The sequence below is a fragment of the Misgurnus anguillicaudatus genome, chromosome 11, assembly GCF_027580225.2.
Source record: "Misgurnus anguillicaudatus chromosome 11, ASM2758022v2, whole genome shotgun sequence".
Taxonomy (NCBI): Eukaryota; Metazoa; Chordata; class Actinopteri; order Cypriniformes; family Cobitidae; genus Misgurnus; species Misgurnus anguillicaudatus.
In genome coordinates, this window is record NC_073347.2 from 11,226,176 (window position 1) to 11,238,812 (window position 12,637).

General features: G+C 34.5%; 1 protein-coding gene across 6 annotated transcripts in view; it reads right to left on the bottom strand.

Moving 5' to 3' along the window:
• Nucleotides 1-568: 568 nt before the first annotated feature.
• The window catches only part of col13a1 (collagen, type XIII, alpha 1), a 119,075-nt gene continuing 107,006 nt past the window's right edge, over nucleotides 569-12,637 (bottom strand). For 5 of the 6 annotated variants that reach the window (XM_055171275.2, XM_055171276.2, XM_055171274.2 and 2 more), the window contains one exon: nucleotides 10,826-11,454. In XM_055171275.2, coding sequence (XP_055027250.2) covers nucleotides 11,152-11,454 — 303 coding nt within the window. In that variant the 3' untranslated portion in view covers nucleotides 10,826-11,151. Of the gene's footprint in view, nucleotides 3,679-7,151; nucleotides 7,191-9,795; nucleotides 9,874-10,825; nucleotides 11,455-12,637 lie in introns of those variants that run through there. The other variant, XM_073873020.1, reaches the window with a different exon arrangement.

The window sequence follows — 12,637 nt, forward strand, 5'->3', positions numbered from 1 at the left end:
ACATTCAGTGTTAGGAAAATTACTTTGGAAAATTGTTTGGCAACCATTTTAAATACTTGGTCAAATTAAACCGTTCTGGGAAATGAAGTCATGTTACATCATGTTCCATAAAATTACAATTGCAAAAAAAATCAAACTTAATTATTTGTTATGTGACTAGAGTTTTTAAAATTAATTGCTGCTGGAAAACATTTCCTGTAAATGTAATCTGTACAAACGAATATATTTATAGAATATGTAATGCAATCATATCTGACATATACTGAAAGCTTCATTTTTAACACTTCACTTACTGTATAATATGTATAAGAATTTCTTTGAATTTTTATTGAATTGCAATTCTGTTTCCTTTAATTCAAATTCAAATTGTAATTCTAGATCCTGTTTTTGACATAAATTCAAATTCAATTCAAATTCAAGAATTGAATTGGAATTTAGGAGTCATTCTGAATTCAATTCTGAATTCTGCACAAGCCTGATATATATATATATATATATATATATATATATATATATATATATATATATATATATATATATATATATATATATATATATATATATATATTTTAATTAATCATACCCCCAAAAAGTTTATATTTGACCCAATTGGAACCCCAACAAAGGTTAAACCCATCGGGTTCCTTTTTGAATTGAAAATAACCCAGGATTTTACATAATAAACAACAACTTGACATCTTAACTCAATGCTTGAACTTAAAACCAAAGACAAGGAAAGAAGGCAAAGGTAAATGTATTCCAAAAAGCCTTTTAGTCAACATACTGTAATAGTCGGACTGTCACCTTAAATGTACAGAAGTCGGTGCATGCTTTACAGTATGCCTTAATATACAGGTGGATGCAATGTTTTGTGCCTTTGCACTTGCTGTAAAAGCACCCAAATAAATGCCCTCTGATCAATTTACAATGACATAAAACTTTATAACAACAACATCAATGTTAAAGATATGATACAAACCATATATGTGTTCATGGTCAAACAGACACCTATTGTAAATGAACAAAAAATAAATAAATAAATGTGTTATAAAGTGAGCAGTAGGTGAACTTAGTCTGAACTTTTCACAAAGGTCAGCAATGCTCACACAGGCAGTGAGTGATATAAAGATCAGAATGATCCAACTGGCATCAAGGATTATACATAACTGGCAAGTTTGGTTCTGGACTTAACAGCCGTTTTGAAAGTGTACAGTACTCCCCATCAAATTTAAATAAACAGAAAATATTACAAAATAAGTCCAGAAACAAAAAAGATGATTTCATTTGGACATATAATGTTGTGTCACAAATTTGAAGATATGTGACCCTGGACAACAGAACCAGCAAAAGCCAAAAATACGTTATTGATTTTTATTTTTTGCCAATAATTATTAGGATATCATGTAAAAAGTATGATGTTCCATGAAGATATTTTGTACATTTCCTACTGTAAATATATCAATAACTTTATTTTTTGTGCGTAAATACAGTTGCAGATGACTTTATTTGGACAACTTTTAAAATTGATTTGCTCAATATTTTGATATAGTTGTATCTCAAATGTTGTCCTATCCCAACAAACCATACATCGATGGAAAGCTTATATATTCAACTTTCGGATAATTCAATTAAAATGGACCCTTATGACTGGTGTTGTGGTCCTGGGTCACATATTTGTATCAGGATGACATATTTCCTAAAGTGTACACTGTACAAAGAAGCACAAGATCAAAACGTAATATTTTGTCTAAGGGAATTGTTCTGTGTACAGTACAAATATGATATTCTTCTTCAAGAAATGAATAAGTCACACTTTTTATGTGCAAAATTACACACTGACTCGTGCATACAAGAAAAGTAAATCACTTCATAACATGCCCCAAATTTGATAAAAGACCCTAATGCTATTATAATACAGAGTGAGTAAGATTGAATTCATCTTCTGAGCATTGTACTGTATAATTAGCATTGTGTTATGTGCCAGTGGTTAAAACATTTTCAAATATTTGCAACAAATAATTACATTCAAAAATTACATTAATTAATGCCATATTTTGCATAAATTTGAATGCCTTCAATAATGTTTTCTTTATAGTCCAAAAATCTCAGTTTCATATTTGTAGTACATTGTAGTACGTTAAATAAATTAGCTTCAATATTAATTCAGATTAAACCCATGACCTCCATTCAACTTTTTCAGGTTTGAATGACTTCAAACTGAAAATCAAACCTTAACATATATTTAAACTTAAAAAAACTACACTACATTTCCATTAGGTTTATAATATACACAAGTCTTATTAACATTTGGATGAAAACAGGTGTCAAAAACACAAGGAATGCTTGCATTAGGTATTAAATGAAAAAGAAAACAAAAGAACAAACAGTAGCTGCTAGTTCTGTACATACGACACCACATCTTTACTTTCTATAGAACCAGATCACGATAAAGAAAATTAAATATTTTAAACGAAAAACAAATTTTCTATTCTGATCCTGGTGTGGTAACGTCACTCCATAGCAGTACTGTGTCTGTGAGTGTATGATGTGGATCTGATAATAATAACTTTCATATTGGACAACCAAAAATAAACTAGCTGACCAACTGTCCAAAGCTTTAGTAAAGAGATTTGCAACACGGGTCTGCTCAGCCCTTGTCATCTGAAAGTTACACATGTGCTAAACCAAAAAACCTTTTAAAACTACAGTGAATTAAAATGTATTTTTAGCTGCCCTACATCAAGTGTACAGCTTTACTTTATGACTACTGTAGGGTTTTGCAAAATACACAGATTATGGCAACATTTGCATGTTTAAGCTATTTACAGTAGTGAGACGTTGCAACAACAATGCCCATGTTAAAAATAGTTATTAAATTTCACTTAGCCTATAAAAAACTTTTATTGCCAACTTCTATAAAAATTATCTTAAATTGCATTGAACAATATTTTTGATCTTTGCTGTGTTGTTGACTTTAAAGTTTCTTTTTTGATAATAATAATAAATATTAATATTAGGCTTAATCTATACCTATATGCCACATAACAAAGCACTGCACTGTGCTCACACTGGATCATTATTTACATACTTCATAAATATCATATATGAGTAGAAATGTACTGTATGTGAGATTGCATTTTACACGCAACTCTCATCAGAAGGCAGTGAAAGTTTGAATTAGGAATCATCAAAGGTTTTCGTCTTTTTCTTTGGTTTGTTCAGGTGGCGTGCATGTGTTCAATGAGCTGCGCTGAATCCTCTGATCACAGACGTTAGAAATCATTTAAACTAACAAGAAATAAAATGTGCTAAAATGTTATTTTCACATAGTGAATAACATAAAGAGAAAGAAGTGTGTAAAACTCGGAGAAACAGGCTACTTCTGCATCTTTGCCTTTTCTGTGACAACAGAAATGAATAGCATGGGAGGTGACGATTTCTTGGAAGTCTAGTCAATATCAGTCCTCTCACGTCTGCTGCCCCATGAATCCCTCTACTACAGGTCGGTTGGACAGGCAAAAACAATCCCTCAAACAGACACCACAGAGCAGCCCAAACTCAAAGATCTCCCCAAAACTCTTCTAAAAAGTTTTTGTGTCGCTTTGTGAAGGAAAATCTTCAGATCACATGGATCTCGTGGCAGTGTTACTTCTTGGCTAGCTGGAACGGATTCTGACCCTTTAAATGACAGAAAAACAGACATTTGAAGTGGACTGAGATTTTTCAGCTCTGTATATATTTCAACGTGTGACACTGAGATGAAATGGCATGCGTGGGACATCAGTTTGTTACAGAAGTGTTAATACACTTACCATTGTGTTGCATAAATCACTTTCCAAAATGTTATAAGCTTCAAATCCAATGATGCACCACCAGATGCAAAATAACAAGCACTGATACACAATGCAACGTGAACATTTCACCACAATGCAATCAAATGCACACTGTCATGCAGCATACATTTTAAAGGGGACATATCATGAAATTCTGACTTTATGTTTAAGTGCTATAATGGGGTCCCCAGTGCTTCTATCAACCTAGAAAATGTGAATAAGATCAATCCAGTAACTTAGTTTTGGTAAACCATTCTCTGCAAGCATGTGAAAAAATAGGTACCACGGGGAAAATAAGTATTTGACACATTAGCATTTTTATCAGTAAGGGGATTTCTAAGTGGGCTATTGACACAAAATTTCCACCAGATGTAGCCATTAAGCCAAATATTGAATTCATACAAAGAAATCAGAACATTGAAGTATACAAGTTGAGTCATAATAAAAAAGTGAAATGTTGTGTCAATAGCCCACTTAGAAATCCCCTTACTAATAAAAATGCTGATGTGTCAAATACTTATTTTCCCCGCTGTAATTTAAATTTGGCTTTACCACCCTTTAATTTGCACTATCCAACCACGCCACTGCCATTTAGTGCAGAGATCAACTCATTTGCATTTAAAAAGAGCAAATTTTTGCTCACACCTACAAAGTGGCAGTTTTAACATGCTATAATAAATTATCTATTTGGTACTTTGAGCTAAAACTTCACATATGTACTCCAGGAAAACTAAAGATTTATTTGACATCTTAAAAAAGTCTTGTGAAATTTCCCCTTTAAACAACTTTATTATGCAAGTCAATTCAACCTACTTTTTAAGTTTTGACTGGTGATAAGTAAACAAGTTGAAATTGTTATGTTAATTTAAAGTAACAAATTATATGTACATATGATATATTTTTATAGTTAAAACAGATGGATATCAAAGAAGCAATAAAAAATAAGACTTTCTAGTTTGGCTAAAAAAAATGACAGCCATTTATTTTTTTATATTCCTCATGTAGACAGCATAGCTTCTTTGACAGTATTGCTGATATGTCTTAAGACTATGTACTTTGGCAGGGTAAAAGCATTAAGGCACGGTTAGTATGAGGTATTACAGATGCATAAAGAGTTTATAGATTACAAACCAAGCTTAACTCGATATTAACTGGCAAAACAAAACCCAAACAGAGCTTCTCATGGTAAGCAGCAGCATTCCTACACAAAATCCACTTTGAGGATTTTTAACACTGAATAAAGACAACACAAACAAAACCGGTTTAGCTTGCGGGCCTTTTATCTACGACCCTGATAATCCTGGGAATTACAATATTTTAACATAAAAGTCATGTTTATAATACTAAAACTTAACTGCCTTGATTCTTCATTTGTACTTCAGTTGAGGTAAAACTGGGCATAATAAAAGTTATTAGCAAGCACAACAATTTGCTTGACAGTGAGCAGCATTGTATAAGATAAATTATGTAAAATGAACGTATTACTACTTTAAAATGGTAAGATATGAAGAAAGCAACATGATCTCAAGGAAAGTCGTGTTAAGTCACGAAAAAATTATTAATTTTCCATGGCTCGAAATTCAGCTTTTTTCGTGCCTTGAGCACAAATGTCTTTTTCGTGTCGAACTCGCACAAATTTCTATAAATAGTTTTTCGTGTCCGTGGAATGACTTCGTGTCTTTCTCATATTTTTAAATCATTGTCGCTAGGGGTTGGGGTTAAATTTGAGGTTTGGGTTAGGATGTAATTTTGTATTGGTTTCTTGGTTTTTCTTCTCCTATTTAAACTATTCTCGCCTCGAGTTGGGTTTAGAGTTTGGGTTTCACCCCAAGCGACAATGGTATGAAAATACATAAAATGAAACAAAAAAGAAAGTCGTGCAACGGACACGAAAAAGTATTAATAGAAATTTGTCCGAGTGAAACGAAAAAGTTGAATTTGTGCCATGGACACGAATAAATTAATAAAATTTTTTGTGACTATAACACGACTTTCCGTGAGATCAGTCTGTAATAAAGATAGCTGCTTAAATCTAGGACATATATATATACAAAGGCAAAAGCTCTGCTTTCTTAAAGTTATTTATCAATTTTGCCAGTTTTTACTTCAAATTCGTGTATTTGGCAAATACGTCAGTTGTAAACTAACTGCAAGTTAAATATGAAAACAGTCTGAAAGGCAATACAAGTCATGCAAATGCTTATGCACTGAAAGAAAAATTATACTGCATCTATAGACCTTCCAATAAGTCATTTTACGTTTCAGTAAACATATGCAGTTACAGTGTAAGATCATTAGGTGTGGTCCATGTTAAAAACTCAGAGCAAGGGATGTCCTCATAACACAAGGCCAAATTTGAACTCTAGCCCCACTAAACAGTGCAGCGTGGTCTGACACAACACATTAAAACATCACGTACAATAAGTTAATAGGCACTTATCAGTTAACATTATGCACAAATATCATGCATATGCTGCCACAGTATATTTCTTCCTTGATCAAAACATTTTGATATAATGCATAGGTACAGTATAAAGTCCATTACATAAACAACATTACCGGTAATAAAAATAAACAATCTGTACAAAAGTCCTGCCAGTTTTTTTTTACGGTTTTTGGTATTTTCTTTTCCATCAATATAACAGATCAATGGCAAAAATAGTACAAAAATAAATATTCTATTTACAAACAAACATGACATTCTGGAGTTAACGTCACTGCAAAACAAGAGGCAAAAAGAGCACACATTATTTTCAAGCACAAAACACTCAAGCAGGTATAGAGTTAAATAAATCACCTGAAATCATATCCTAAGCAATTTGTCATAGAACATAGCATAAAGCAATGTATAATATCACTTTCTATTACTAAGTGATAATTAGAGATGCACCGATGTATCGGCCAATAATCGGTGTCTTTATTTATAGTTTAAAAGCAGACGATACATCCTGTCAATCAAAAGAGAACAGGAAAATGCAATCAATTTAAGCTTTGCTGATACCGATTATTGGCCGACATTCATAAAGACTGATACCGATTATTGGCCGACATTCATAAAATGTGATCTTCAGAATAGAGTAAATAGTTAATATAACCACCAAACTATCGGTATCGGCAGATATCAGTCTAAAAAAGCAACAGTTGATATCAGTGGAAAAATGTAATATCGGTGCATCTCAAGTGATAATTAAATATATTGGTTGTTACTTGGACTCTATACCTCAATACGGTTAATTCATGGCATGAGTTATATCAAACAGGGATTGCATGGATGAAGTTATTTCAAATAGGTTAGTATGATCATCAGAAACCACTTACTTTATTCCAACACCCTGGTACTGGCAGACCATCATCGCCCTGAATGGAAAAAAGAGGAGTGGTGATGAAAGACTTCAAGATTTCATTTGCTGAGAAAGACAATTTGTGACCCTGTCTGTGAAATCCAGGCTAAGGTTTTATAATCTAATAACGAGATGAGGAGCATCCGTTTGATTTTCATGACCTTTCTCAGTGAGTATTAAAGAAATCAAGTTTATATTTTCACAGAATGCTCTTTACATTATGTAAGATGATTTTATATAGAAAAAAGTAAATCACTAAAATGACTTCAGATGCGTATTCACAGAATGGGTCACATATGATTGGATGAATGTAGATATACTGCACATGACTTTGGTTTTAATCAATATATGACTGTTTTCATGCAAATTTACATAAATTATTTTAATAAAGGCAATTACAATACATGTATATACACATCAGTGCGAAATTCACCATCAGATTCCATAAATCAATAAACCAACTAATCATCCAAACAACCAACCAACCAACCAACCAACCAATCAATCAATCAATCAATCAATCAATCAATCGATCATACTATCCTACAAGTTATGAACTATTCAATCAAATGCTTAGATCCTTAAATAAATCAATTAGACAAAGTGGCAACGAAACAATCACCACGATGCTAATGTTTTGCAACAATATATACAGTGGCAAGAAAAAGTATATGAACTTTTTGGAATCATAGTTTTCTAAACAAATTTGTCATAAAATGTGATCTGATCTTCATATAAGTCAAGGGTAATGACAAACATAATGTGTCTACAAATAAAAACACAACACAAAAAATAATTTCACAACAATATGTCAACCAAAAAAACTTGTGCTTGTGAAAAAAACTATGTCAACCATTAAGTTAATGACCTCAAAAAAGCTAATTGGAGTCAGGTTTTAGCACACCTGGAGTCTGGTTAAGATAATACATTTGGAGGTGTGGACTACAGCTACTTTAACTGATAAAAAACTCCTCAAACTTTGTGGAGCTTCCTCTGCACTAGAACACCACGATTATGTGAGCCATGCCTCGCCAAAAAGAGCTTTCAGAGGAGATACGATCAAAAGTTGTTGCTTTACATAAAGCTTGAAAGGGTTACAGAGTTATTTCAAAGACTTCAGAAATTCACCAGTCTACAGTTTGGCAAACAATCTACAAATGGAGACGCTTTGGGACTTTTGGTACTCTACCAAGAAGTGGGCGCCCAGTCAAAATGACACCAAGAGCACAAAGAAGACTCATCAATGAGGTAAATAAAACAACCCCAAATGACAGCCAAAGATTTGAAGGCATCATGTTAACATCTCTGTTCATGAGTCTACAATATGTAAAACATTAAACAAGCAGGTTATCCACGGCAGGACACCACGAAGGAAGCCATTGCTTACTAAAAAAAACATTGCTGCACCCCTGAAGTTTGCAAAAAAGCACACTGACACTCCACAGAGGTATTGGCAAAATGTTTTGTGAACTGATGAAACTAAGATTGAACTATTTGGAAAAACACACAGCGTTACATCTGGTGTAGAAGGGGCATCATCATCATCCTAACTGTAAAGTATGGTGGAGGAAACATCATGATTTGGGCATGCTTTGCTGCATCAGGGCCAGCTTGCAATCATTGAAGGGAAGAGGAATTCCCAAGTATATCAGACAAATCTTCAGGATAATGTGAAAATGTCTGTACATCAGCCTAAACTGTCTAGAAGGTGGTTGATTCAACAGGACAACGACCCAAAACACCGGAGCAAGTCTACAACAGAATGGCTTCAAAAAACTAAATCTGCCTTTTGGAGTGGCCAAGTCAGAGCCCAGACCTCAACCCAATAGAGATGCTATGCCCTTGAGGAGGGCCAGGAGATGTCCAAAGAATATGACAGAGCTAAAGCAGTTGGGCTAAAATTCCTCCTCAACGATGTGCACGTCTGATCCACAGCTACAGGAAGCGCCCCGTAACATGAACATGAAACATTTTCAGTCTTTATCTTCTACAGTAAGTTACTGGCAACCAGCATTTTTTTGTGTGTACCCTTGACTTAGATGAAGATATACTTTACATACTTTTTCTTGCCACTGTATTTGAACATATTTTAACATGCAGATGTTTTTGGAGACCCTAAGTGCTTCATTTTGTTGAATACTAGAGAGGAGCGCCCTGGAAACACAAATTAGCTAGTGTTTGACTGACATTATTTAGTATAAATATGGGTTAAAGTATGCAGTAGGTAGCACAAACATAGAATGCATGCATTATAAAAAAATACAATGCTGTTATTTAAAAAAAATAAAAAGAGGTTTTGACACCAGGGGTCTAACACAAGCAGTCTAAATGTTTACGTATTATACAGAAAGTAAAAAAAACTGTCACAAATTACAGGAAAATATAGGATTATTTAGTTTGTGAGTGTCTGTTATTTTTTAATGATTATATTCTTATAGAAAAACTAAAAATGAACAGATTAGTATGAACAAAAAGAAGTCTCGTGTTAAGTTATAATGCAAAATTAAATTGGTTCTTATTTGTATCTTGTGTGAAAGCATTAGCCTACATATAATAAGCATTATGGGTTCAGAGAGGCAGAAAGCATGCTGAATAAAAGAAAGGGATTGACAACAGCATACCACAGCACACGGGGCATCCAGCCCGTCCAGGCCTGGCAGCCCCGGTTCACCTTTCTCCCCTTTAAAGCCTCGGAAACCCTGTTCATGAAATCAATCATATAAACATCCTGTTCTCTAGCCACACCCCAACAATGGCCGCTCTGACTGGCCTAGACCAAGTCTACTAGGCGTGAGACTGACAGGAACAGGTTTACTGGTTACACAGGATCTCCCCAGCAAAACCATATTCCTGTCAGTCAGAATCCTGAAAAGAAAAATCCCACGAGAGTTCTGGTACCTAGTATGTTTTCATTTAGATCCCATGTAAATATTGATATCTATATATATATGAATGAATGCTGTAATTTAGATACTGGGACCAGAACAGCTCTGGGCAATGGTTAGTAGGACATTACACAAAGACATAAGGAGGCGTGGCTTCCGCAAGTCTCCTTTTGCCTTAGTGTTCCACATTGAACGAAAGACATACCAATGGACACGGGGCATCTAATCCCGGGGCTCCCTGGTCTCCCTTATCCCCTTTGGCCCCCCTGTTGCCTTTCTTGCCCCTCTCCCCCTGTAAACAACAGTGCATTCACATAAGTCAGTCTTCGGTCCTCCTTGTCGACTACAGGTCAATGAGAATAATATGTTTAGATGTTTTAATAGACATAAGATGTGCTTGTGTATAGCTGGGATCAGTGTAAGGAGGGTAAGTGGAGGGGTTAAAAAGGAAGGGAATAAGCCAGTGTGGTTAGTGTGTAGACTTTATTGTATTTGTTATTGAATTTTTTCAAGATGTTCCTTAAATATGACTTAGATTTCGCTTTCTAAACAAAGTTAACTTCAACAAATAGTCTGAAAGCATTCTTTTAAAATGTGCCATCTACTTTTAAAGGGTGAAGTATATGCATTTATTGTATTGGTCCCAAATATTGGATTAAGTATATAAAGCATATGTGCTGGGTTGTTTTACCATAGTTGGTAAAATATGGACTGGAGATGCATCGATCTATTGGCCGATAATCAGTATAATCAGATAAAATATCAGAAGATCGAAGAAGTCTTAAAATCTAAATTTCTATTGGATCAACATGTCTACATTTTTATTGCTTCTGTGATAAAATTTAATCTTAAAGTCTGCACGCAAAGTCAAAAACGTCTTGTTAGCAAAGTATTAAATTGAAGCTCTTTAAGTCATTATAACAGGAAGGCCATTCATTCTTGGGATTTATTTCAAACGTGAAAAGAACAAATCAAAGTGGATTTCTATTAAGAATCAACATCTCAGTTAAGGCTTCATTCGGTTTTAAATTTCTCTCACGAATACTTTCATCAGGACGTCAAAATGCTGATTTAAAGCCACTTCCCACATTGTTATGTGCTATTACAAAACACAACCAGATGTGTCTTTATGGAACAGCGAGATCTCTGTGCATTAGTGTAATTGGGAGAAAATGAACACAGGATGGAAGGGAGGTAAGTGGAGGATATGAACAAAAGTAAGAGGTGAGGAAGAGGAGGAATATTAACCCAGGCTAAAATATTAGGATGCAGGAGGAGCAGGAGGAGGAGGCCGGGGGTGAGAGGGGTACAGAGAGGACGACCCGGCCCGAGTCGGCAAACAGAGCCACGGGACACAGGCCAAGGTGCAGGGGGAGGAAAAGGGAATAAGAAGACCTGTGGAAAAAAGAGGAAGACAAGGAAAGGACAAGAGTAAAAAAGCACCGTGTCCAAGAGTCCTCCACAGCAACTTCCACTGAGCTAAACGTCAAACTATACGTCAGCCAGTATTGTTCAATATGATTACAGTCTTTGTTTTTTTGTTTATCTATATGTTTATGATATCAGCAGTGGAGGATGCTGGGAGGAGACATTGACATGTCCTGACTTTCAAGGTGGGAGACATTCCATCATTAACTGAGGAAATTAGTGTTAATAGGAGAGATGTAAACAGAAGATGGAAGACAGTGGAAAACAGCAAAGATATTTTCAAAAATGCTAACTGAATTAGAAAAACTAACAATTTACTATTTAATTTGTATTCACATCAACATTTAAAAATAAAACATGGGATTTATTACTAATAATCTCACAAAATAAAAAATATACATGTATACGTTTTCCAGCATTGACGTTGTATTTATAATTAACAAAAACATTTAAAGCGCACATATTATGCCCATTTTTACAAGATGTCATATAAGTCTCAGGTGTGCCCAAAATGTATCTGTGAAGTTCAGCTCAAAATACCCTACAGATATTTTATTATAGCATGTCCAAAATGCCCCTATTTGGGTGGGAGCAAAAACGTGCTGTTTTTATGTCTGTACCTTTAAATGCAAATGAGCCACTGCACTTCACTCCCTTACCATAAGAGACAGTGAGCGCTTTAAAAAAAGTTAAAATAGATCTGATTCCCGTCAATACAGTCTGAGACAATAGTATCTCACTATTGAGATATGACAGACAGCGTACAACTCTCTGAGGGCGGAAACTATGGTAATGCAGGACTGTCAGTCGTTGGCCGTGGGCGGGGCTTTGTCAGTGTGATGTCACACCGCTTTGGTTTAATGGGGATTAAAAAAAAGGAGTGGGTGGATTTTTTAATTATAGAGTTGTTGTGTTCACACACTGCCAACGCACATTTATGTCCAAACACCTTGTAAAATGGATTTTGCATAATAGGTGCCCTTTAAGTCATACAGCACAAAATTAATACTTTCTTTTAAGCTATTGCCTTAAATTATACTCATGCATGCAATGAAAAAAATTATTCATTCAATTTACTCAATTTTTTTAAGGGTAAGTGGTTGCAATCAATCTATTTAAGCTACATTTTTACAAAAAATTAGTAAAATAA